This window comes from Lagenorhynchus albirostris, chromosome 14 (assembly GCF_949774975.1).
Source record: "Lagenorhynchus albirostris chromosome 14, mLagAlb1.1, whole genome shotgun sequence".
NCBI classification, from domain to species: domain Eukaryota; kingdom Metazoa; phylum Chordata; class Mammalia; order Artiodactyla; family Delphinidae; genus Lagenorhynchus; species Lagenorhynchus albirostris.
The window spans coordinates 37,031,714-37,057,648 of record NC_083108.1 but is presented as its reverse complement, the minus strand read 5'-3'; the positions used below and the strand labels follow the sequence as shown (position 1 = coordinate 37,057,648).

The window sequence follows — 25,935 nt, the reverse complement described above, 5'->3', positions numbered from 1 at the left end:
TTCTTTTACTGGAAATGAAGGAATGATCTGAAGTGAGAAATAATCTCTGAAGCTCCTAGTTGTTCCTCTACGTGAGCCTGTGCTTGCAACGATGTGAGCGTTATTTGTAGCCCATGTTGGATTAATATTGCAGTTCTGATTAAAGAAATAAGCAAGTAGGAGTATCTAAAGTACAGAAACCATTTCCATCTTGCCTCTAAGGAACATTTATTTATGTTTCTTTTATTGTTAGCATTATCATTATATGTTTAATCATTAGAAAGGATACCACAATATATTACTTCTGGTTCCCAGTAGTCTGAGCTAAAAGATTTGTTAAAAATTGATACCTTTATCATTAAAACACAGCAGACAAGCATAGTACAGAGCTATGAATAAACCTAAACACGTAGATTAAATCGTCCTGCCCAGCCCACTCAAAAAAAACTTCAAACGCAAGAGACTAACATTCAGAGTTGAAGTTGCTATATATCGAATAGTAACTTGAACCAGAGGCTCTACATTTCCTATCCTCTGCAATACAAGTATCTCAAAATACTAAATAATTTACCTGCTTATTATGTATGTTTTGTGTCTTCTCCCATGAGAATATAAGCACTCCTTATGTTCACTTTTGTTTCCCCATTTCCTTGAATGTTGCTTAACATGTGGTAGGTGCTCGTAATGTATTTGTTTAATGAATTAATATATTACAGTTGACCCTTGAACAACTCAGGGTTGAACTGCCGAGTCCACTGACATGCGGAGTTTCTTCAGTAGTAAATACTGCAGTTCTAAACAGTCCATGATTGATTGAATCCACGGATGTGGAGGAACCGCCTATACGGAGGGCCTACTCTAAGTTACACTCGCATTAACCCTCACGTTGTTCAAGGGTTGACTGTATAAATATTAATTTTTCTTTTTGTGTCCTTGCCCCATTTTCCCACAACAAGGATCTAATCAATTAGACCTTTTGACCTCAGTCCCTGCAATGATTTAGTGGCTTAAGAAGTGTATGTGCTGGTCCCTTTAAAGTCCTAATGCTGATTGGTAATGTCAAAGAAAGTCAGTAGAGTGGGGTCTTAAAAACAGCACTGCTTGAGAGGCAAGAAAACTGTGGGGTTTTTTTCATTTTCTTTTATTCTAATTGAGGTTTAATTTATATACAATAAAATTGCACAGGACTTAATAGTACAGTTTAATAAGCCTTGACAATTGGATATACCTACATAATTAAGAAATAGTACATTTCCATTATTCATGAAAACTTCCTCACGTTCCTTTCCAGTCATTCCCCGTGAGGCCTCTCTCCTTGGTTTGCAGATGGCTGCCTTCTCAGTGTGTCCTCACATGCCCTTTTTGCTGTGAATGTGCATTCTTGGTGTGTCTCCCTTTTCTTACAAGGACAAAGTGTCATGTTGGATTAGGGGCCACCCATATGACTTAATTTGACCTTAATTACCTCTTTAAAGGCCCTGTCTCCAAATACAGTCCCATTCTGAGCTGTACTGGGGGTTAGGACTTCTGCATATGAATTGCTGGGGGGGTAGAGGGTGACACCACAATTCAGTCCATAACAGTTACTCTCTTTCCAATTTTTTTATGCCTTTTATTTCTTCTTCTTATTTCACTGTACTCTCTAGGACTTCTGTTACAATGTAGAATAAAATGGTAAAAGTGGACTTCATGCCTTGTTCCCACTGTCATAGGGAAGGCAGACAGTCTTTCACCATTAAGTATGATTTTAGCTGTAGGCTTTTTGTAAATGCCTTTTATCAGGTTAAGAAAGTTCCCTCCTCATTTGCTGAGAGCCTTTGTCGTAATGAGTGTTAAATTTCATCAGATCTTTTCTTTCTGCACCTATTGAGATGATCATGTGTTTTCTTCCTTATTCTGTTAATTTGATGAATTACACTAATTGGGAGATATTGGTGTGTAATATCCTTTTTTTTGTAATGACCTTGTCAGGTTTGGTATCAGAGTTATACTAGTGTCATAAATGAGTCAGGAGCATGTCAGCAAAAATGGCAGAGTAGGGACTTCCAGGGGCTTGTCCCTTGCCAGAAACACTGAAAAACCTGGCACATACTGTCAGAACCAGCATTATCAGAGCTCTGAAAGATGGTGAATGATTTATGGAAACCAAGCAAATTCTTAACCGGAAAAAAAGGCCACTGAAACATGATAGGAGAACTTAATAAAGTTTTAATTTATCCTTGCCCTGCCCCCTTCCACAGCATGGCAGCCGTCTTGTAGATGGCAGCCAAGTTCCAGGTGTGAGTACCTGGTCCCAGAGGAAGCAGACCTTATTCTCAAGGAGTTGTGTTTGTCTGTTTCAACCTGTCTGTGGATTTCCCAAAAGACTGATACAAGGAGACTGCCTTTGTTTTTCCTACCTCTGGACTTTTTCAGGACAGAGAAGCGTTACATGTAGGACATTCTTTGAAAACACTGAAAGCCAAATGAGCACTGCCGCCTGGGGTAAAAAATAACAGTTGAGACAAACAGTAGACAACCAAAAGGCAACAAACCTAGATGAAATGGAAACATTCCTAAAAATACACAAACTACCAAAACTGACTCAAGAAAAGTAGAACATCTGAATAGACCTATAACAAGTAAAGAGATTAAATCAGTAATCAAAAAACTCCCAACAAGGCAAGCCCAGGACCAGATGGCTTCACTGGTGAATTCTACCAAATATTAAAGAAGAATTAACACAAATTGTTTTCAAACTCTTCCCAAAAAATAGAAGAGGAAGGAACACTTACTCAATCATTAAAATGAGACCAGCAGAGGAAGGCGGAAGATGGCGAAGGAGTAAGACGCGGAGATCACCTTCCTCCCCACAGATACACCAGAAATACATCTACACGTGGAACAACTCCTACAGAACACCTACTGAAGGCTGGCAGAAGACCTCAGACCTCCCAAAAGGCAAGAAACTCCCCACGTACCTGGGTAGGGCAAAAGAAAAAAAGAAAAAACAGAGACAAAAGAATAGGGACGGCACCTGCACCAGTGGGAGGGAGCTGTGAAGGAGGAAAAGTTTCCACACACTAGGAAGCCCCTTCGCGGGCGGAGACTGCAGGGGGCGGAGGGGGGAGCTTCGAAGCCGCGGAGGAGTGCACAGCAACGGGTGCGGAGGGCAAAGCGGGGAGATTCCCGCACAGAGGATCGGTGCCGACCGGGACTCACCAGCCCGAGAGGCTTGTCTGCTCACCCGCCGGGGCGGGCGGGGCTGCGAGCTGAGGCTGGAGCGCAGGGAGAGGACTGGGGTTGGCGGCTTGAACATAGCCTGAAGGGGTTAGTGCACCACAGCTAGCCGGGAGGGAGTCCGGGGAAAAGCCTGCACCTGCCGAAGAGGCAGGAGACTTTTCCTTCCCTCTTTGTTTCCTGGGGCGTGAGGAGAGGGGTTTAAGAAAGCTGCTTAAAGGAACTCCAGAGACAGGCGCGAGCCGCGGCTAAAAGCGCGAACCCCAGAGACGGGCGCAAGCCGCGGCTGAAAGCGCGGACCCCAGAGACGGGCGCGAGCCGCGGCTGAAAGCGCGGAATCCAGAGACGGGCGCGAGCCGCGGCTAAAAGCGCGGAATCCAGAGACGGGCGCGAGCCACGGCTGAAAGCGCGGAACCCAGAGACGGGCGCGAGCCGTGGCTGAAAGCGCGGAATCCAGAGACGGGCGCAAGCCGCGGCTAAAAGCGCGGACCCCAGAGGCGGGCGGGAGACGTTAAGGCTGCTGCTGCCGCCACCAAGGGGCCTGTGTGCGAGCACAGGTCACTCTCCACACCCCTCTTCCGCGGAGCCTGTGCAGCCCGCCACTGCCAGGTTCCCGGGATCCAGGGACAACTTCCCCGGGAGAGCGCACAGCGCGCCTCAGGCTGGTGCAAAGTCACACCGGCCTTTGCCACCGCAGGCCCGCCCCGCACTCTGTGCCCCTCCGTCCCCGACGGCCTGAGTGCGCCAGAGCCCCCAATCAGCGGCTCTTTTAACCCCATCCTGTCTGAGCAAAAAACAGACGCCCTCCAGCGACCTACACGCAGTGGCAGGGCCAAATCCAAAGCTGAGCCCTGGGAGCTGTGAGAACAAAGAAGAGAAAGGGAAATCTCTCCCAGCAGCCTCAGAAGCAGCGGATTAAAGCTCCACAATCAACTTGATATACCCTGCATTTCTGGAATACCTGAATAGACAACCAATCATCCCAAATTAAGGAAGTGGACTTTAGGAGCAAGATCTATGATTTTTTCCCTTTTCCTCTTTTTGTGAATGTGTATGTGTATGCTTCTGTGTGAGATCTTGTCTGTATAGTCTTGCTTCCACCATTTGTCCTAGGGTTCTATCCGTCCATGTTTGTTTTTTTTTTATTTTTTTCTTAATAATTAACTTTAATAACGTTATTATACTTTACCTTCGTTCTTTCTTTCTTTCTTTCTTTCTTTCCATCCTTCCTTCCCACCTTTAGACAACGAATCATCCCATATTGAGGAGGTGGTCTCTGACAGCAAGATTTATGATTTTTCCCCATTTACCTCTTTTAGTGAGGGTGTATGTGTATGCTTCTGTGTAAGATTTTGTCTGTATAGCTTTGCTTCCAACATTTGTCCTAAGGTTCTATCCGTCCCTTTTTTTTTTCTAAATAAGAATTTTTTAATTCAATAACTTTATTATACTTTATTTTATTTTTACTGTATCTTCCTTCTTTCTTTTTTCCTTCTTTCCCTCCTTCCTTCCTCCCTCCCTCCCTCCCTCCTTTCTTTCCTTCTTGCCTTCTTTCCTTCTTTGCTTCTTTCTTTCTTCCTTCCTTCCTACCCTCCTTTCCTTCTTTCTTTCCTCATACTTCTACTAATTCCCTCTACTTTTTCTCCCTTTTATCCTGAGCCGTGTGGATGAAAAGCTTTTGGTGCTCCAGCCAGGAGGCAGGGCTCTGCCTCTGAGGTAGGAGAGCCAACTTCAGGACACTGGTCAACAAGAGACCTCCCAGCTCCACATAATATCAAATGGCGAAAATCTCCCAGATACCTCCATCTTAACACCAGCACCCAGCTTCACTCAACGACCAGCAAGCCACAGTGCTGGAAAACCTATGCCAAACAACTAGCAAAACAGGAAAACAACCCCACCCATTAGCAGAGAGGCTGCCTAAAATCATAATAAGGCCACAGACACCCCCAAACACACCACCAGACGTGAACCTGCCCACTAGAGAGACAAGATCCAGCCTCATCCACCACAACACAGGCACTAGTCCCCTCCACCAGGAAGCCTACACAACCCACTGAACCAACCTTAGCCACTGGAGACAGACATCAAAAACAGGAGGAACTACGAACCTGCAGCCTGCAAAAAGGAGACCCCAAACATAGTAAGATAAGCAAAATGAGAAGACAGAAAAACACACAGCAGATAAAGGAGCAAGATAAAAATGCACCAAACCTAACAAATGAAGAGGAAATAGGCAGTCTACCTGAAAGAGAATTCAGAATAATGATAGTAAGGTTGATCCGAAATCTTGGAGATAGAATGGACAATAGATTGGACAAAATGCAAGAATCAGTTAACAAGGACCTAGAAGAACTAAAGATGAAACAAGCAACGATGAACAAAACAATAAATGAAATTAAAAGTACTCTAGATGGGATCAATAGCAGAATAACTGAGGCAGAAGAACGGATAAGTGACCTGGAAGATAAAATAGTGGAAATAACTACTGCAGAGCAGAATAAAGAAAAAAGAATGAAAAGAACTGAGGACAGTCTCAGAGACCTCTGGGACAACATTAAACGCACCAACATTCGAATTATAGGGGTTCCAGAAGAAGAAGAGAAAAAGAAAGGGACTGAGGAAATATTTGAAGAGATTATAGTTGAAAACTTCCCTAATATGGGAAAAGAAATAGTTAATCAAGTCCAGGAAGCACAGAGAGTCCCATACAAGATAAATACAAGGAGAAATATGCCAAGACACATATTAATCAAACTGTCAAAAATTAAATACAAAGAAAGCATATTAAAAGCAGCAAGGGAGAAACAACAAATAACACATAAGGGAATCCCCATAAGGTTAACAGCTGATCTCTCAGCAGAAACCCTACAAGCCAGAAGGGAGTGGCAGGACATACTGAAAGTGATGAAGGAGAAAAACCTGCAGCCAAGACTACTCTACCCAGCAAGGATCTCATTCAGATTTGATGGAGAAATTAAAACCTTTACAGACAAGCAAAAGCTGAGAGAGTTCAGCACCACCAAACCAGCTTTACAACAAATGCTAAAGGATCTTCTCTAGGCAAGAAACACAAGAGAAGGAAAAGACCTATCATAACGAACCCAAAACAATTTAGAAAATGGGAATAGGAACATACATATCAATAATTACCTTAAATGTAAATGGACTAAATGCTCCCACCAAAAGACACAGATTAGCTGAATGGATACAAAAACAAGACCCTTATATATGCTGTCTACAAGAGACCCACTTCAGACCTAGAGACACATACAGACTGAAAGTAAGGGGATGGAAAAAGATATTCCATGCAAATGGAAACCAAAAGAAAGCTGGAGTAGCAATTCTCATATCAGACAAAATCAGTAGCAATTCTCATATCACAAAAATTAAGGACTATTAAAAGAGACAAAGAAGGACACTACATAATGATCAAGGGATTGATCCAAGAAGAAGATATAACAATTGTAAATATTCATGCACCCAACATAGGAGCACCTCAATACATAAGGCAAACACTAACAGCCATAAAAGGGGAAATCGACAGTAACACATTCATAGTAGGGGACTTAAACACCCCACTTTCACCCATGGACAGATCATCCAAAATGAAAATAAATAAGGAAACACAAGCTTTAAATGATACATTAAACAAGATGGACTTAATTGATATTTATAGGACACTCCATCCAAAAACAACAGAATACACATTTTTCTCAAGTGCTCATGGAACATTCTCCAGGATAGATCATATCTTAGGTCACAAATCAAGCCTTGGTAAATTTAAGAAAATTGAAATTGTATCAAGTATCTTTTCTGACCACAACACCATGAGACTAGATATCAATTACAGGAAAAGATCTGTAAAAAATACAAACACATGGAGGCTAAACAATACACTACTTAATAATGAAGTGATCACTGAAGAAATCAAAGAGGAAATCAAAAAATACCTAGAAACAAATGACAATGGAGACACAACGACCCAAAACCTGTGGGATGCAGCAAAAGCAGTTCTAAGGGGGAAGTTTATAGCAATACAAGCCCACCTTAAGAAGCAGGAAACATCTCAAATAAACAACCTAACCTTGCACCTCAAGCAATTAGAGAAAGAAGAACAAAAAAACCCCAAAGCTAGCAGAAGGAAAGAAATCATAAAAATCAGATCAGAAATAAATGAAAAAGAAATGAAGGAAACAATAGCAAAGATCAATAAAACTAAAAGCTGGTTCTTTGAGAAGATAAACAAAATAGATAAACCACTAGCCAGACTCATCAAGAAAAAAAGGGAGAAACTCAAGTCAATAGAATTAGAAATGAAAAAGGAGAGGTAACAACTGACACTGCAGAAATAAAAGAGATCATGAGAGATTACTACAAGCAACTCTATGCCAATAAAATGGACAATCTGGAAGAAATGGACAAATTCTTAGAAATGCACAACCTGCCAAGACTGAATCAGGAAGAAATAGAAAATATGAACAGACCAATCACAAGCACTGAAATTGAAACTGTGATTAAAAATCTTCCAACGAACAAAAGCCCAGGACCAGATGGCTTCACAAGCAAATTCTATCAAACATTTAGAGAAGAGCTAACACCTATCCTTCTCAAACTCTTCCAAAATATAGCAGAGGGAGGAACACTCCCAAACTCCTTCTACGAGGCCACCATCACCTTGATACCAAAACCAGACAAGGATGTCACAAAGAAAGAAAACTATAGGCCAATATCACTGATGAACATAGATGCAAAAATCCTCAACAAAATACTAGCAAACAGAATCCAACAGCACATTAAAAGGATCATACACCATGATCAAGTGGGGTTTATTCCAGGAATGCAAGGATTCTTCAATATACGCAAATCAATCAATGTGATACACCATATTAACAAATTGAAGGAGAAAAACCATATAATCATCTCAATAGATGCAGAGAAAGCTTTTGACAAAATTCAACACCCATTTATGATAAAAACCCTGCAGAAAGTAGGCATAGAGGGAACTTTCCTCAACATAATAAAGGCCATATATGGCAAGCCCACAGCAAACATTCTCCTCAATGGTGAAAAACTGAAAGCATTTCCACTAAGATCAGGAACAAGACAAGGTTGCCCACTCTCACCACTCTTATTCAACATAGTTTTGGAAGTTTTAGCCACAGCAATCAGAGAAGAAAAGGAAATAAAAGGAATCCAAATCGGAAAAGAAGAAGTAAAGCTGTCACTGTTTGCAGATGACAAGATCCTATACATAGAGAACCCTAAAGATGCTACCAGAAAACTACTAGAGCTAATCAATGAATTTGGTAAAGTGGCAGGATACAAAATTAATGCACAGAAATCTCTGGCATTCCTATATACTAATGATGAAAAATCTGAAAGTGAAATCAAGAAAACACTCCCATTTACCACTGCAACAAAAAGAATAAAATATCTAGGAATAAACCTACCTAAGGAGACAAAAGACCTGTATGCAGAAAATTATAAGACACTGATGAAAGAAATTAAAGATGATACAAATAGATGGAGAGATATACCATGTTTTTGGATTGGAAGAATCAACATTGTGAAAATGACTCTACTACCCAAAGCAATCTATAGATTCAATGCAATCCCTATCAAACTACCACTGGCATTTTTCACAGAACTAGAACAAAAAATTTCACAATTTGTATGGAAACACAAAAGACCCCGAATAGCCAAAGCAATCTTGAGAACGAAAGAAGGAACTGGAGGAATCAGGCTCCCTGACTTCAGACTATACTACAAAGCTACAGTTATCAAGACGGTATGGTACTGGCACAAAAACAGAAAGATAGATCAATGGAACAGGATAGAAAGCCCAGAGATAAACCCATGCACATATGGACACCATATCTTTGATAAAGGTGGCAGTAATGTACAGTGGAGAAAAGACAGCCTCTTCAATAAGTGGTGCTGGGAAAACTGGACAGGTACATGTAAAAGTATGAGATTAGATCACTCCCTAACACCGTACACAAAAATAAGCTCAAAATGGATTAAAGACCTAAATGTAAGGCCAGAAACTATCAAACTCTTAGAGGAAAACATAGGCAGAACACTCTATGACATAAATCACAGGAAGATCCTTTCTGACCCACCTCCTAGAGTAATGGAAATAAAAACAAATTAAACAAATGGGACCTAATGAAACTTCAAAGCTTTTGCACAGCAAAGGAAACCATAAACAAGACCAAAAGACAACCCTCAGAATGGGAGAAAATATTTGCAAATGAAGCAACTGACAAAGGATTGATCTCCAAAATTTACAAGCAGCTCATGCAGCTCAATAACAAGAAAACAAACAACCCAATCCAAAAATGGGCAGAATACCTAAATAGACATTTCTCCAAAGAAGATACACAGACTGCCAACAAACACATGAAAGAATGCTCAACATCATTAATCATTAGAGAAATGCAAATCAAAACTACAATGAGATATCATCTCACACCAGTCAGAATGGCCGTCATCAAAAAATCTAGAAACAATAAATGCTGGAGAAGGTGTGGAGAAAAGGGAACACTCTTGCACTGCTGGTGGGAATGTGAATTGGTTCAGCCACTATGGAGAACAGTATGGAGGTTCCTTAAAAAACTACAACTAGAACTACCATATGACCCAGCAATCCCACTACTGGGCATATACCCTGAGAAAACCAAAATTCAAAAAGAGTCATGTACCAAATTGTTCATTGCAGCTCTATTTACAATAGCCCGGAGATGGAAACAACCTAAGTGCCCGTCATCGGATGAATGGATAAAGAAGATGTGGCACATATATACAATGGAATATTACTCAGCCATAAAAAGAAACGAAATTGAGCTATTTGTAATGAGGTGGATAGACCTAGAGTCTGTCATACAGAGTGAAGTAAGTCAGAAAGAAAAAGACAAATACCGTATGCTAACACATATATATGGAATTTAAGAAAAAAGATGTCATGAAGAACCTAGGGGTAAAGCAGGAATAAAGACGCAGACCTCCTAGAGAACGGACTTGAGGTTATGAGGAGGGGGAAGGGTGAGCTGTGACAGGGCGAGAGAGAGTCATGGGCATATACACACTAACAAACGTAGTAAGGTAGATAGCTAGTGGGAAGCAGCCGCATGGCACAGGGATATTGGCTCGGTGCTTTGTGACAGCCTGGAGGGGTGGGATAGGGAGGGTGGGAGGGAGGGAGACGCAACAGGGAAGACATATGGGAACATATGTTTATGTATGACTGATTCACTTTGTTATAAAGCAGAAACTAACACACCATTGTAAAGCAATTATACACCAATAAAGATGTTAAATAAATAAATAAATAAAAATGAGACCAGCATTAGTCTGATACCAGAGCCAAAGACATCACAAGAAAACTACAGACCAAAATCCCTTGTGAATATAGATGAAAATATCCTCAACAAAATGATAACAAACTGAATGCAGCAACCACATGCAGCAAAGGATTATATATCATGACCAAATAGGATTTAGCCCAGGAATTCAAAGCTACTTCAACATATGAAAATCAATCAATACAATATACCATATTAATAAAAAGAAAAAATATGATCATCTTAACACAGAAAAAACATTTGACAAAATTCAACACTCCATGATAGAAACAATAATAAAATAGGAGTAGCAGGGACTTCTTCAACAAGATGAAGGGCATCTATGAAAAACCCAAAGCTAATGTCATTTTCAATTGTGAAAGACTGCAAGTTTTTCCTCTAAGATCAGGAACAAGCTAAGTATTCCCACTTTTGCCAATTCTATTCAACATTTTACTGGAAATTCTAGACAGAAAAATTAGGCAAGAAAAAGAAATAAAACATATTCAAGTTGGAAAGGAAGAAGTTAAACTGCATTAGCAGATGACATGATTTTATATATAGAAAATCCTAGAGAATGCAAAAGAAAACCAAAAACTACTACAGCTAATTGCACAAAAACTTTTAGAGCTAATAAATGAATTTAGCAAAGTTTCAGCAAAGAATTTAACACAAAAATCCATTGTGTTTCTATACACTAGTAATGAACTAATGAAAAAGAACAGGGAAACAATTCCATTTATAACAGCATCAAAACAATAAAATACCTAGCAATAAATTTAACTGAGTGCAAGACTTGTACACTGAACAGTACAAAATATTGCTGCAACAAATTAAAGAAGACGTAAATGGAAAGACATCCCACGGTCATGGATTTGAAGACTTACTATTCTTAAGATGGCAGTACTCCGCAAGTTGGCCTACAGATTCAGTGCAATTCCTATCAAAATCCCAACAACACTTTTTTGCAGAAATGGAAAAGCTGATCCTAAAACTCATAAAGAATTGCAAGGGTTCCCAATAGCTAACACAGTCTTGAAAAAGAAGATCAGGGCTTCCCTGGTGGCGCAGTGGTTGGGAGCCCACCTGCCGATGCAGGGGACACGGGTTCGTGCCCCGGTCCAGGAAGATCCCACATGCTGTGGAGCAGCTGGGCCTGTGAGCTATGGCCGCTGAGCCTGCGCATCCGGAGCCTGTGCTCTGCAACGGGAGAGGCCACAACAGTGAGAGGCCCATGTATCGCAAAAACAAAAAGAAGAACAAAGTTGGAGGATTCAAACTTCGTCACTTCAAAACTTACTACAAAGGTACAGTAATCGAAACAGTGTGGTACTGATATAAGGAGATAGCTAGAGATAGATAGATAGGTAGGTAGGTAGGTAGGTAGGTAGGTAGATAGATAGATAGTTGATACAATTGATTTTTGACAGGAGTGCTGTGACAATTCAATAGGGAAGGAATAGTCTTTTCAACAAGTGATGCTGGGACAACTGGCTATCCACATGTGAAAAAAATGAAGTTGGATCCTTCATTTGTATACCTCATACCATATATAAAAATTAACTCAAAGTGAATCAAAGACCTAAGTATAAGAGCTAAAACTATAAAGCTCTTCAGAGAACACATAGGTGCAGATCTTCGGGACCTTGGATTAGGCAGTGGTTTCTTAGGTTTGACACCAAAAACACAAGCAACCAAAAGAAAAAACAGATTAATTTGATTTCATGAAAATTAAAAATTTTGTGCCAAAGAACACTATCAAGAGAATGAAAAGATAGTCTACAGAGTGGGTTAAAAATTTGAAAATCATGTATCTTACATGGGTCTGGTATCCAGAATATATAAAGAACTATTACAACTCAAAAACAAAAAGACAACCCATTTAAAAACTGGGCAAAGTACATTAAAAGACATTTCTCTGAAGAAGATGTACAAATGGCCAACAAGCATGAAATGATGTTCAACATCCCTAATCGTTAGGGAAATCCAATTGAATAAGATACCCACTTTAACACCCACTACGATTGTTATAATTTTTAAAATGTAAAATAAGTTAGAGAGGATGCAGAGAAAGCAGAACCCTCATACATTGCTGCTAGAACTTTAAAATTATGGAGCCATTGTGGAAAACACTTTGGTGATTCCTCAATACATTAAACAGTATTACCATATAACTCATCAGTTCCACTCATAAGTTTATACCCAAAGTAATTGACAAAATGCTTTCAAGCAAATCTTGTACAGAAATGATCATAACAACTCTATTCATAATATCCAAAAGGTGGGAACAACGCAAATGTCCCTGAACAGATGAATGTATAAACAAAATGCAATATATACATACAGTGGAATATAATTTAACCACAAGAAGGAATAAACTTCTGATATATGCTACAATGTGGATGAACCTTGAAAACATTTTGCTAAGTGAAAGTAGCCAGATACAAAAGGCCATGTTGATGGAATCATGTTGTATGATTTTACTTATATGGAATATCCAGAATAGACAAAAGAAATTAGTGGTTCACAGGGGCTCAGGAGGAGGGGAAAAAGGAGAATGACTGCTTAATTGGTACAGGGTTTCCATTTAGAGTGATGAAAAAGTTATGGAACTAGAGCGTGGCAATGGTTTTACAACATTCATTATAATGCACCTATTGCCAGTGAATTGTACACATTAAAATGATTAAAATGGTAAATGTGTATTTCACCAGTTTTCTTTTTTAATGAGTCAGGAAGTCTTTTTTTCCTCCTTTGTTTTCTAAAAGAGTTTGTGTAAGAAACTGTTGGCCCTGCCATAGCAGGTCAACAAAGAGTAGGAAGGGTCTGGAAGAGTGCATGTGAAAGGCTTCAAGGTTTTTATAGGACAGGCCTGAAATGGCCCACGCAGTGCCCACTAGTTTTCCACCTGACCATACGTAATTACAGGGAAGACTGAGGAATATAATCTAGCTGTGTAGCCCGGAAGAAGGGAAGAGTGTGTTTTGGTGGATAACTAGCGGCCTCTGTCACAGCAGCATTATTCACATTAGCCCCAAACCAGAAATATTCCAAATGTCCATCAATCACAGAGTGGATAAAAAGTCATAAATGCATACAGTGGAATACTATATAGCAAAGAACACAAACTGCAGCTACGTAAATCATCAACACAGGTCAATTTCACAGACATAATACTGAGCAAAAAAAGTCTCAAAAAGAATATATACAGTATATTTCTATTTGTATAAAGTTCAAAAGTGTCAAAACTAAATCACATTTTGGGATGCACACATAAGTGGTAAAACTATAGAGAATAGAAAGGGAGTACTTATGAGAATAGTGGCTGGCTCTTGGATGTGAGAAGAGATTGTAATCAGGAATGGGTATTGGTGATGCTTCCGGGTTGTATGCTGCCAGTATTTTATTTCTTGATCTAGAAAGGGCTCACCCTGGTATTTTCTTTATCATTTATTCTTTAAACTAAACTGAATGCTATAATATAGCTCAGCTATTTTAAAAATGCAAAATGAAACAAAGGGTCAAGAAACAGAGTTTTCTTCAATGTTAACTCTAAGAAGTTCTCTTATCATGAGATGTCGATTGATGGATGAGCAGACATACCACCAGCTCTATATAAATGGGACATGATCCATTATGTTCAATTCCATCTGTGTATGCAAAAATATATGTGTGTTTATTTACATAAATATATTCACATATATTTACATATATATAAACATATGCATTTATACATGAGATTTATCTGCTTAGTGGATGATAGTCTTACCAGCACTTTTATTTTTAAAATGTGTACATTGTGTTTGTGTGGGTGTGGTTGTGTGTGTGTGTGTGTGTGTGTGTGTGTGTCTGTGTGTGTATAAATATAGAGAGATATGTCATTCTATGAATATGCATTAACTATGTAATTGTTGGTATACTTAATATTAAATCAAATTTTATAGAAGGAACAAATATAATTAAAAGCTGACATATAGCTTTCTGGAAACTTAATAAGGAATAGAGCTTATAGAATTAAGAAAAAGGAATAAACTTGCCCTATGCCTTAGAGCAATCATTCTTAACTTTTTGGGGTCCCTTTCAGAATATAATGAAAACTATGGTCTCTTTACCCAGAAAAATGAATGAGCATGTATACATACATTATTGTGCCTGCAATTATGAGGGATTCCTCATAATTCTACGTACTCCTGAAGTACATAGAAGTCCCTGCACGCTCTGTTAAAATTTCTTTTTAAAATTTTCCCCATCAAATATCAATTGTCTCAACCAAGTTTTTGACAGAAGTATCAAAACAGAAAAAAAAAAAAAAAAGACTGATGTTCAGGTTTTCCATGATAGTGACTAAAAAGATATTTCTCTTCTTATCACTACCAGGCATTTCTTCTCCCCTCTCACCTCAGCCACAAATCCCTTCCAGTTGTTTCTCCTCCTATTACCAATTTTAATTTCCCCTTCTATCACCCGAGATTCCACCCAGCAGTTGTAGTCGTAGTGAACTGCTTTGCCTGCCTCATTCTCTCTGTTCCACTCTATTCTAAGTTCTGCCACAAGAATAATCTCCCCAAAGATCAGTTTGGGTTTTTTAAATTTATTCATTTATTTGTTTTTTAATTTAATTTTTATTTATTTATTTTTTAGGCCACACCATGTGGCACGCAGGATCTTAGTTCCCTGACCAGGGATCGAACCCATGCCCCCTGCATTGGGAGCACAGAGTCTTAACCACTGGACCGCCAGGGAAGTCCCAGTTTGGGTTTTTTAATTGTTGTTGCTGCTTTGTTTTATTTTAGAGCTCAACTAACACAATGTTTAAGAGTTTGCAATTCAGAGGCAAATAGACCTTGACTGCATTCAAAGCCCAGCCTTGTTCCGACCAGCCCCTATGTGATATTGGACACGCTGCTTGACCTTTTCACAGTTTCCACTTCCTTATCTGTAAATTGAGGACAATAATATAATTTATGGACTGCTATAAAGATTAATGAGATAATGCAGGTAAAGTGATTTAAAGTGATTAGCAAGCTAAAAGGACATAGTGATGCTCAATAAATATTTCCTGAATACATTATTTAGCCTTAAGGTTTTCTAATTTAATGCTTTTGCTAATTCCATGCTCCTTATTCCTTTCTTTCAAAAGTTCACCTCCTGCATCAGATCTTCCCTAATCCTACAGCCAGATGTGGTCTCTCCCACTTCTTAATTCCTCAGACTTTTCGTATTATTTTTTACAGCAGTATAGCATAATGGTAAAAACCCTGGGATCAGATTGGCTGGATATGACTGCTGGTCACTTACTAGCTTTGTGACCTTGGGCAGGTCATTTAAGTCCCCTACAGCTTATTTTCCTTATCTGTAAATTATATATTAAGAAATAGTATCTATTTCTGGAAATGGCAAAACTATAAAGATAGAGCTGGAGGGTAATGGGAGCAGACCAAACAGGGAGAAGAGATTGACTACAAATGGGCATGAGGGAAATTTTTGAAGTGATGAAATATTCTAAAACTGGATTACAAAAATGAATAAGTAAATTCATGACAAAAGTATTAAAAACTGGGTTGTGGCCATGCTTTCATAGCTGTATAAATTTACTACTATTTATCAAACTGTACACTTAAGAGGCGTAAATTTTATGGTATTCAAATTATACTTCAATAAAGCTACTTTTTTTAAGAGAATACATTGTATGTGGAAAAGGCTTATAATAGTACCAGGCACATACTAAGCATACTATATCTGTTAGCTGTTATTATTACCTTATACTGCCTTGAGTTATTTATGATTCTTTACCAGATTGTTCACAGTATCTCACTTCTTACTCTCACATCTTCCTTCCCCTCTCCATAAACTAAGCCTGAGATTAATCCTAGCACCAGCCCCTGTGAATCATTAGGTACTTGGTAAACATTTACTGACTGAATGCATTGTATGAACTAATGGAGTTTGTGTCCAGTATGAGAAAGTACTGGTTTAGGTTGAAGGTCCCACAGGTTTGTATATAAGTCTGAATTGTACATTTGGATGACTGGTCTTTTATATCTCTACATGATAGAGAACAGTCAATATTGAGTATGACTTTTGAATACCAAGGATCTTGGTGATTGTTCTGATGCTAATCTCTGCAGATATAAGACTCTTGCCTTCTCCAGGCCTGATTTTCTCTGGTCACACTTAAACTATGCCACTCCCAGAGTTAGCACATGGTATTCTTGGTCTGGTATTCCAGAGCCAAAGCTGATTTCAGGTCATTTGAATATTCACCCTTTTCTCAAAGAAATAGTGACTCTTCCCAAATAACTTCTTTCAGTAGCCTGGGCAACAGTTTCCTAGGAACCAGAAGAAAATTTTGAATGAGATTTTTATAGTCTTCCAAGAAAAAGGAATGTTTTGTGTTATGTGGAAAATAATATTAAGAAGCAGTGGGGAGAAGGAGAAGATGGCAGAGTAGGAGGACATGGAGTTCACCTCTTCCCACAGGGGCATCAAGAATACATCTACAAATGGAACAGTTCTTACAGAGCACCTGCTGAACACTAGCAGAAGACCTCAGACACCTAAAAGGATAAGAAAAGATCCCCACATAACCGGGGGGACGGAAAAGAGAAAAGGAAAAAAAGAAAAGAGGAAGCAGGACGGGACCTGCACCCTGTGGGGGCTTTGGGAGGAGCTGAAGGAGAGGAGAGGTCCCTGCACCCAGGGAACCCCCATTGCCAGTGGGGAGATCAGCTGAGACAGAAGGGGAGGGTCAGGGGCCTGAAGGAGAGCACAGCAGCCAGTCTGTGGCAGGCAGGACAGAGTGAGACCTACACAGATGGTCCATGACACAGCCCTGCATGCCCCAGCCTGAGTTGTGTGTCTGCTGGTGTGGACGGGGGCTAGATGCTGGAATGTGGGGTTTGGAGAGCAGAACTGGGGAGAGAAGTGCTGTGGGCTGTGTGGAGACAGCCTGAAGGGATGGGAGTGAGGAACTCCACAACTGGGAATGCTCCTGGAGGAAGCCCAGACCACCATGGAAGTGAAGCACCATTGTTAAGTGACATGTGAAGGGCAGGGCCACCATGACAGCCTCTCTCCCCGCCCTCCGGCCCCCGCCCCCAGAGGCAGTAGGAGGGGTTCCTGCTGGAGCAGGTTCACACGTCCCCATCAGTCGCCACCTCTGCCCCCTCCCACCAAAGCATGCCAGTGCACCCCCGTCACCGCCTCCACCCACTCTCGACTGGGCAGGGAGCAGATGCCTATGGATGGCCCACATGCAGAGGTGGGGCTGAGCCCCAGGGGCTGTGCGACTAAGGAAGAAGAGCTGAAATCTCTCCTTTTACCTGCACAAACCACAGATTAAAACCCTGCAACTGGCTTGGTAAACTCAGTGCCTGCAGAACATCTGAACAGACAACAAGTGCTCCTGCAACTGAGGTGGGTCTGGCTTTAGCAGGTGTGAACTTTGTGGGCACGTACATGCAGGGGTTGGTCCAGGTCAGAGTTAGAGCTGCCCCCATAGTGCCCACAGTGGGTCCAGATCCAGGATTACCACAATCTTGGGACGTGACTTCAGTGTATCTATGTTGGTGGCCTGGTAAAAACAACGCCTGAGAGACTCCAGGGCCAACTGACAGCATACCCACAGTTAAGATGGGGCTGAGAATAGTGCCAATAACAGAGTAACTTGTGAGCTCACACAACAGGTGGAAGGTGACACAACATAGCATGCTCACAGGTGAACAGCTCCAGAGGAGGAATACTCAGTGGCTTCTCTCCCAGTGGGACTGCTCCAATCCCACCTACCTCGCATCATAGATCAGAAACACAGCTAAGAAACAGATCTGGGGTCTCTACTCCAACTAGGGAGCAGACCCCACCCCGACAACCACAGAGCAAAGGGGAGGCCCCACACAATACCCAGGGCAGGCTCTAGTCACCACAACACTAGTCAAACCCCTATCAAGGGGATAACGTCCAGCATACACTGAGGAAAGAGGGAGCAGACATCCATACTAAAAATAGCCCTTGCACCAAAATATATATATATATATATCTTAAACCCACGCAGGCTACACAGGGACGTTCCCATATAAAAATAGCCCTTCAAGAGAGTCTAAGGGTCTGGGATCGGGAGGAAGAACCCCCAGAGCATTTAGCCTTGAAGGCCAGTGGGGCTTGAGTGTAGGAGCTCCACGGGGCTGGGAGAAATGGAGACTCTACTCTTGGAGGGCACACACGAGGTCTCAAATGCACTGGGACCCAGCACAAAGCAGTACCTCCATAGGAGCCTGGCTAAACCTACCTAGAGGTCTTGGAGGATCTTGTGGGGAGGCAGGGGTTGGATATAGCTCACCGTGGGGGTGAGGACGCTAGTAGCAGAGGCCCCAGGGAATATTAATTGGCATGAGCTCTCCCAGAGGTCCCCATTTCAGCACCAAGGCCCAGCCCCACCCAACAGCCTGCAGGTTCCAGTGCTGGAATGCCTCAGGCCAAACAACCAGCAAGACAGGAATAGAGCCCACCCATCAGCAGACAGGCTGCCTGTCCAAGTCGTACTAAGTCGTACTAAGCTTGCAGCCATCCCAAAACACACCTCCCGACATGGCCTTGCCCACCAGAGGGACAAGACCCAACTCCACCCACAAAAGGGCAAGCACCATTCCCTCCCACCAGGAAGCCTGCACAAGACCCTGGACCAACCTCACCCACCAGGGGGCAGACACTAGAAGCAAGAGGAACTACAGTCCTGCAGCCTGCAGAAAGGAGACTACAAACACAGTAAGTTAGACAAAATGAGATGACAAAGAAATCTGTTGCAGACGAAGAAGCAAGATAAAGAACCTACAACAACAACTAAATGAAGAGGAGATAGGCAATCTACCTGAAAAAGAATTCAGAGTAATGATAGTGAAGATGATCCAAAATCTCGGAAAAAGGATGGAGACAGACTGAGAAGATACAAGAAATGTTTAACAAAGAGATAGAAGATTTAAAGAACAAACAAACAGAGATGAACAACTGAAATGAAAAATATACTAGAAGGAATCAATAGCAGAATAACTGAGGCAGAAGAACGAATAAGTGAGCTGGAAGACACAGTGGTGGAAATCACTTCTGCAGAACAGAATAAAGAAAAGCAAATGAAAAGAAATGAAGACAGTTTAAGAGACCTCTGGGACAACATTAAACTCACCAATATTCACATTATAGAGGTCCCAGAAGAAGAAGAGAAAGAGAAAGAGCCTGAGATTATATATTAATTATAATATTATATTGTATTATATTAATCAAACTGACAAAAATTAAATACAAAGGAAAAATATTAAAATCAACAAGGTAAAAGCAACAAATAACATACAAGGGAATCCCCATAAGGTTATCAGCTAACTTTTCAGCAGGAACTCTGCAGGCCAGAAGGGAGTGGCACAATATATTTAAAGTGATGAAAGGGAAAAACCTGCAGCCAAGAATACTCTACCCAGCAAGGCTCTCATTCAGATTCAACAGAGAAATCAAAAGCTTTACAGGGAAGCAAAAGCTAAGAGAATTCAGCACCACCAAACCAGCTTTACAACAAATGCTAAAGGAACTTCTCTAGGGAGGGAGGAAAATAAAGAGGCCACATCTAGAAATAAGAAAATCACAAATGGGAAAGCTCACTGGTAGAGGCAAAAATACAGTAAAAGGAGGAGATCATCCACACACAAATATGATATCTAAATCAGCAGCCATGAGCAGAGAAGAGTACAAATGCAGGAAATGGGAATTGCATTTGAAATGAAGAGACCAGCAACTTAAAACAACCTTGTATATATATAGACTGCTATTTCAAAAGCTCATGGGGAATGCAAACCAGAAAACTACAATAGATAACACACACACAAAAGAAAAAGCAACCCAAACACAATACTAAAGATGGTCATCAAGCCACAAGAGAAGAGAACAAAAGAGGAAGGGAAGAAAAAAGACCTACAAAAACAAACCCAAAGCAATTAAGAAAATGGCAATAGGAACATACATATCAATAATTACCTTAAATGTAAATGGATTAAATGCTCCAACCAAAAGACATAAACTGGCTGAGTGGATACAAAAACAAGACCCATATATATGCTGTCTACAAGAGATCCACTTCAGACCTAGAGGCACATATAGACTGAAAGTGAAGGGTTAGAAAAAGATATTCCATGCAAATGGAAATGAAAAGAAAGCTGGAGTAGCAATACTCATATCTGACAAAATAGAATTTTAAATTAGAAATGACAATGAAGGACACTACATAATGATCAAGGGATCAATCCGTGAAGAAGATATATAGTTCTGGATGTCCTAGCCACAGCAATCAGAGAAGAAAAAGAAATAAAAGGGCTACAAACTGGAAAAGAAGAAGTGAAACTGTCACTGTTTGCAGAGGGCATGATACTTTACATAGAAAATCCTAAAGATGGCACCAGAAAACTACTAGAACTCATCAATGAATTTGGTAAAATTGCAGGATACAAAATTAATACACAGAAATCTCTTGCATTCCTATACACTAACAATGAAAGATCAGAAAGAGAAATTAAGAAAACAATCCCATTTACCATTGCATCTAAAAGAATAAAATACCTAGGAATAAACCTACCTAAAGAGGCAAAAGACCTGTACTCAGAAAATTATAAGATACTGATGAAAAAAAACTTAAAGGTGACACTAACAGATGGAGAGATATACCATGTTCTTGGATTGGAAGAATCAATATTGTGAAAATGACTAGACTACCCAAAGCAATCTCCAGATTCAATGTAATCCCTATCAAATTACCAATGGCATTTTTCACAGAATTAGAATAAAAAATTTTACATTTGTGTGGAAACACAAAAGACCCTGAATAGTTAAAGCAATCTTGAGAAAGAAAAACAGAGGTGGAGGAATCAGGCTCCCTGAATTCAGACTATACTACAAAGCTACAGTAATCAAAACAGTATGGTACTGGCACAAAAGCAGAAATACAGATCAATGGAACAGGGTAGAAAGTCCAGAGGTAAACCCATGCACCTACGGTCACCTAGTCTATGACAAAGGAGGCAAGAACATACAATGGAGAAAAGATAGTCTCTTCAGTAAGTGGTGCTGGGAAAACTGGACAGCTACATGTAAAAGAATGAAATTAGAACACTCCCTAACACCATACACAAAAATAAACTCAAAATGGATTAAAGACCTAAATGTAAGGCCAGATACTATAAAACTCTTAGAGGAAAACATAGGCAGAACACTCTCTGACATAAATCGCAGCAATATCTTTTTTGATCCACCTCCTAGAGTAATGAAAATAAAAACAAAAATAAATGAATGGGACCTGATGAAACTTAAAACTTTTGCACAGCAAAGGAAACCATCAACAGAAAGAAAAGACAACCCAAAACATGTTAGAAAACATTTGCAAATGAAGCAACTGACCAGGGATTAATCTCCAGAATATACAAGCTGCTCATGCACCTCGTTATCAAAATACAAATAAACCAATCATAAAATGGGCAGAAGACCTAAATAGACATTTCTCCAAAGAAGACATATAGATGGCCAAAAAGCGCATTAAAATCTTCTCACCACTGCTAATTATTAGAGAAATGCAAATCAAAACTACAATGATACCTCACCTCACACCAATCAGAATGGCCATCATCAAAAAGTCTGCAAATAACCAATGCTGGAGAGGATGTGGAGAAAAGGGAACCCTCTTGTGCTATTGGTGGGAATGTAACTTGATACAGCCACTGTGGAGAACACTATGGAGGTTCCTTAAAAACCTAAAAATAGAACTACCATACGACCCAGCAATCCCACTACTGGGCTTATACCTTGAGAAAACCATAATTCAAAAGGATACATGCACCCCAGTGTTCATTGCAGCACTGTTTACAATAGCCAGGACATGGAAGCAACCTAAATGTCCATTGACAGAGGAATGGATAAAGAAGAAGTGGTACATATATACAATGGAATATTACTCAGCCATGGAAAAGAACGAAACAATGCCATTTGCAGCAACATGGATGGACCCAGAGATTGTCATACTGAGTGAAGCAAGTCGGAAAGATAAAGACAAATATCATATGATATCACTTATATGTGGAATCTAAAAAGATGGTACAAATGAACTTACAAAACAGAAACAGAGTCACAGATGTAGAAAACAAACTTATGGTTACAAGGGGGAAAGTGGGGAGGCAGGGAAGAGAGATAAATTGGGAGATTGGGATTGACATATACACACTACTATATATAAAATAGATAACTAATAAGGACCTACTGTATAACACAGGGAACTCTTCTCAATACTCTGTAATGACCTATATGGGAAAAGAATCTAAAAAAGAGTCGATATATGTATATGTATAACCAATTCACTTTGCCGTACAGCAGAAACTAACACAACATTGTAAATCAACTATACTCCAATAAAATTTTTTTAAAAAATAAAACATTACTGAAGCTCATCCTACAAAAAGCATCTATCAAATAAGAAGCAGGATGAGATGATGTCCAAGGTCTCTTCCAGCTATAACATGAGAATTTGATATGTGAAAAAGCCTTATTGTATTTTTAATGAATAAAAAGTTGGCAATTTTGTTATTTTTTTAAAAAGGAGGATAAATTTCTTATTATTAGAAATAATAATAATTATAAAACAAACAAAAGGTCTTTCTGTCCATGCCATCTTAGTCTTGAGCACTCCAGAAGAAGAAAGTAATTATCAACTAAACATTTATTGCTAGAAAGGAACAAAGGCCAAATCAACCCTAGAATGGTTAGTTGAGCATCTTACTTGTTTTAACATCTTACTTGTTTTTGCATCTTACTTGTTTAGCATCTTACGTGTTGAGTTCTTTAAAAGAAATATTCAAGATTTATGTCTACCTTGAAAGTTCTGGGGTTAGGATCAATTTAATTTGGAGGGTGTAGAAGTACAAAGTGCTGGAATTATCAATTTTGTCAAAGAGAGGAAAGAACTTTTCTTATGATATTGATAGTTAAAAGGAACAAAATAAACCAGTCTACCTCCTTGGGCATTTTTACAAAAAACCCAAATCAGCAGGACTTTGATAGGCCATCAGGTTTAAAAACAAAATCCCTAGTTAGTCTGTTATTGCACAAATGCACTTTTTTAAAAACAAGATATTATGGATCACTGATGTTTACAAAACCAAAACAACTCACTGAGTTTTCCATCTGCCATTGTTTCATTTCATGGGGGAAAATGGCTTGCTTCTAAAGCTTGGGGATTCCTATACGAATATATTACTCAGAATAGACTTTTCCTTTTATTAAGTACCCAAATTATTTCCTTTATTGTTCATGCAGGGACAATGACAGAAGTTAGAAAAGATGCGTCCACATCTCCTATGACAACAGGAAGTCAAAAGGAGCTTGTAATCACAACCACAGCATCATTGCAACATGACACTCCCCGGTAAGTTTCAGGGATTCTTTGTTTTAATATTCTGCAGATAAGAACTTTTTTTGAGTTATTTAATAAGTATTGAAAAATCTTGACAATTGTTAATGCCTCCTACTCAAGAGAGAGGCCCTTATTTGGAAGCATCTAGATATGACGAGGTTGAACTCATGGAGCCCTTTCCTTTATGCATGCTTTTCCTTAATTGATAATGGCAATTGACAAGGATTTCCACAGAAACACAAAGCTAATCCTGCCTTTCATCAAAAAATCTGTTTAGCAGCAGGTCCTTCCCAACGTATCATGGAATGGTTATACATTTGGACTGTAAGCTTAACTAACTGAATTCATTGATATTAAAAACTGTAGTGGGTTTTGTACTACAGTTAAGTGACTGTCAACATTTACTTATACCAGAGACATTTGAGGAGTTAATACTTTGATCAGCCTTTTCTGGAGTCAGGAAAAGAACTATGTTATTAAAATTTCTCATATCTAATAAGCCAACTCCCATATTATACATTTAAGGCTGAATATATAAACATCAACACCAAAAGGGCTTGGTTTATGTTTCCTTGGGGATATGATTGAGCACTTAAATTCCTAGCATCTTATCAGGTAAATACAGATTTTAAGACTTAATTAAGAACTTTTGGGAAATGACTCTTAACACAGAGGATAATAATAATGGCTATCATCTATTAAGCATCTACTATGTGCCCAGCCCTTTGTACGCATTATCTGATTTAATCTTCATCACAGCCTATGAGGTGGTACTACTATCATACTCATTTTAAAAATCGGGAAACTAAGGTTCAGAGAGATTGAGTGACTTGCCTAAGGTCACATAGCTAGTAAAAGGTAGAGCCAGCATTTCGGACTCCAAAGCCCATGATCTTAAATATTATAATAGTTGACAATGACAACGTCCCTATTTTGGAAGCCATCCATAGTCAAAAGAAAATTTAGCTAGTTTACCACATTCTTTGTCCATTACTCCTTTCTTTTATTTTTAATGCTACCATGCATGGCATTTTGCCAAAGACCTACAGTGAGTTGTGGCTCTGAAAGGTTGATGGGGCTTCCACCTTGGACCACTTAACATTGTGGATGAATGCTTGTGCTCAGAGAGGATCCATCCTAGCTCATCTTGAGGGATTTCTTTGGAGGAGTTATAGGCAAAGAGGAAAGACAATCTGGATTTTCAAACTTAATGAATTTTCCTATCTTTGACACTAAGATCTTCAATGAGATCTTTAACACTACTCTAATGTGTTTTTGATGATTGCACTTCAGTTTAGAGAAAAGCATGAAAAAGAAGAATAAAATGTTTCCCCAGTAAGGGTTTTATAGTACATCCTCAGCACACATTTTCTGAAATGGCCATATCAACTTTGTAGAGTTTTACAAGCCCAGGTTAAAATTGCTGTGAAGACTCATATCTACAAACCTTAAAAAAAGGATTCTTTATCTATTAGTTCTTAATGCTGCAGTTCAGCTAAATACAGATTCTCAGAAGCTTCTTAAATAATGAGCATTTGGCTAAACAAAACAATGTGCAGCACACCAGATTTTATCCTTAGAAGTGCTTGATGGCCTATTATAAGTCTATTATACAAAGTGCAGAGTTGAAAAAATAAGATTCAGTACTATGAAAATCAGTTACCAGGAAGGCACAGTGGTTGCTTTCCAGACTTCAGAGTCAAGATTATTTGATTTATTTTTATTTCAAAGTGTAGAAAAGGCATTTTTTATAGACTGCTTTTACATATAAACTCTTAACGCAAGAGGAAAGCCTGTTGTTCTTCATTCCAAGAAACCTTTGAAAGTACTGAGGAGAACAAGAATAAAAGTCCTTTCCCTGTCCACCCTAAATTCCAAGAATTTTCAAGACCTGCAGAAAAGGATGGGGATGGGATAGATGCCAGTGGGCGACAGGTTTCCTTTGTTCTCTGAAAAGTGCTT

The 25,935-nt window shown here is 39.6% G+C and overlaps 1 protein-coding gene across 2 annotated transcripts in view; it reads left to right on the top strand.

Annotated features, from left to right (window-relative positions):
- The window catches only part of KIAA1328 (KIAA1328 ortholog), a 396,831-nt gene that overhangs the window by 319,008 nt on the left and 51,888 nt on the right, over positions 1 to 25,935 (top strand). For both annotated transcript variants that reach the window (XM_060121098.1, XM_060121099.1), the window contains exon 10: positions 23,877 to 23,985. In XM_060121098.1, the coding sequence (XP_059977081.1) occupies positions 23,877 to 23,985 (109 nt within the window). The remainder of the gene's footprint in view (positions 1 to 23,876; positions 23,986 to 25,935) is intronic.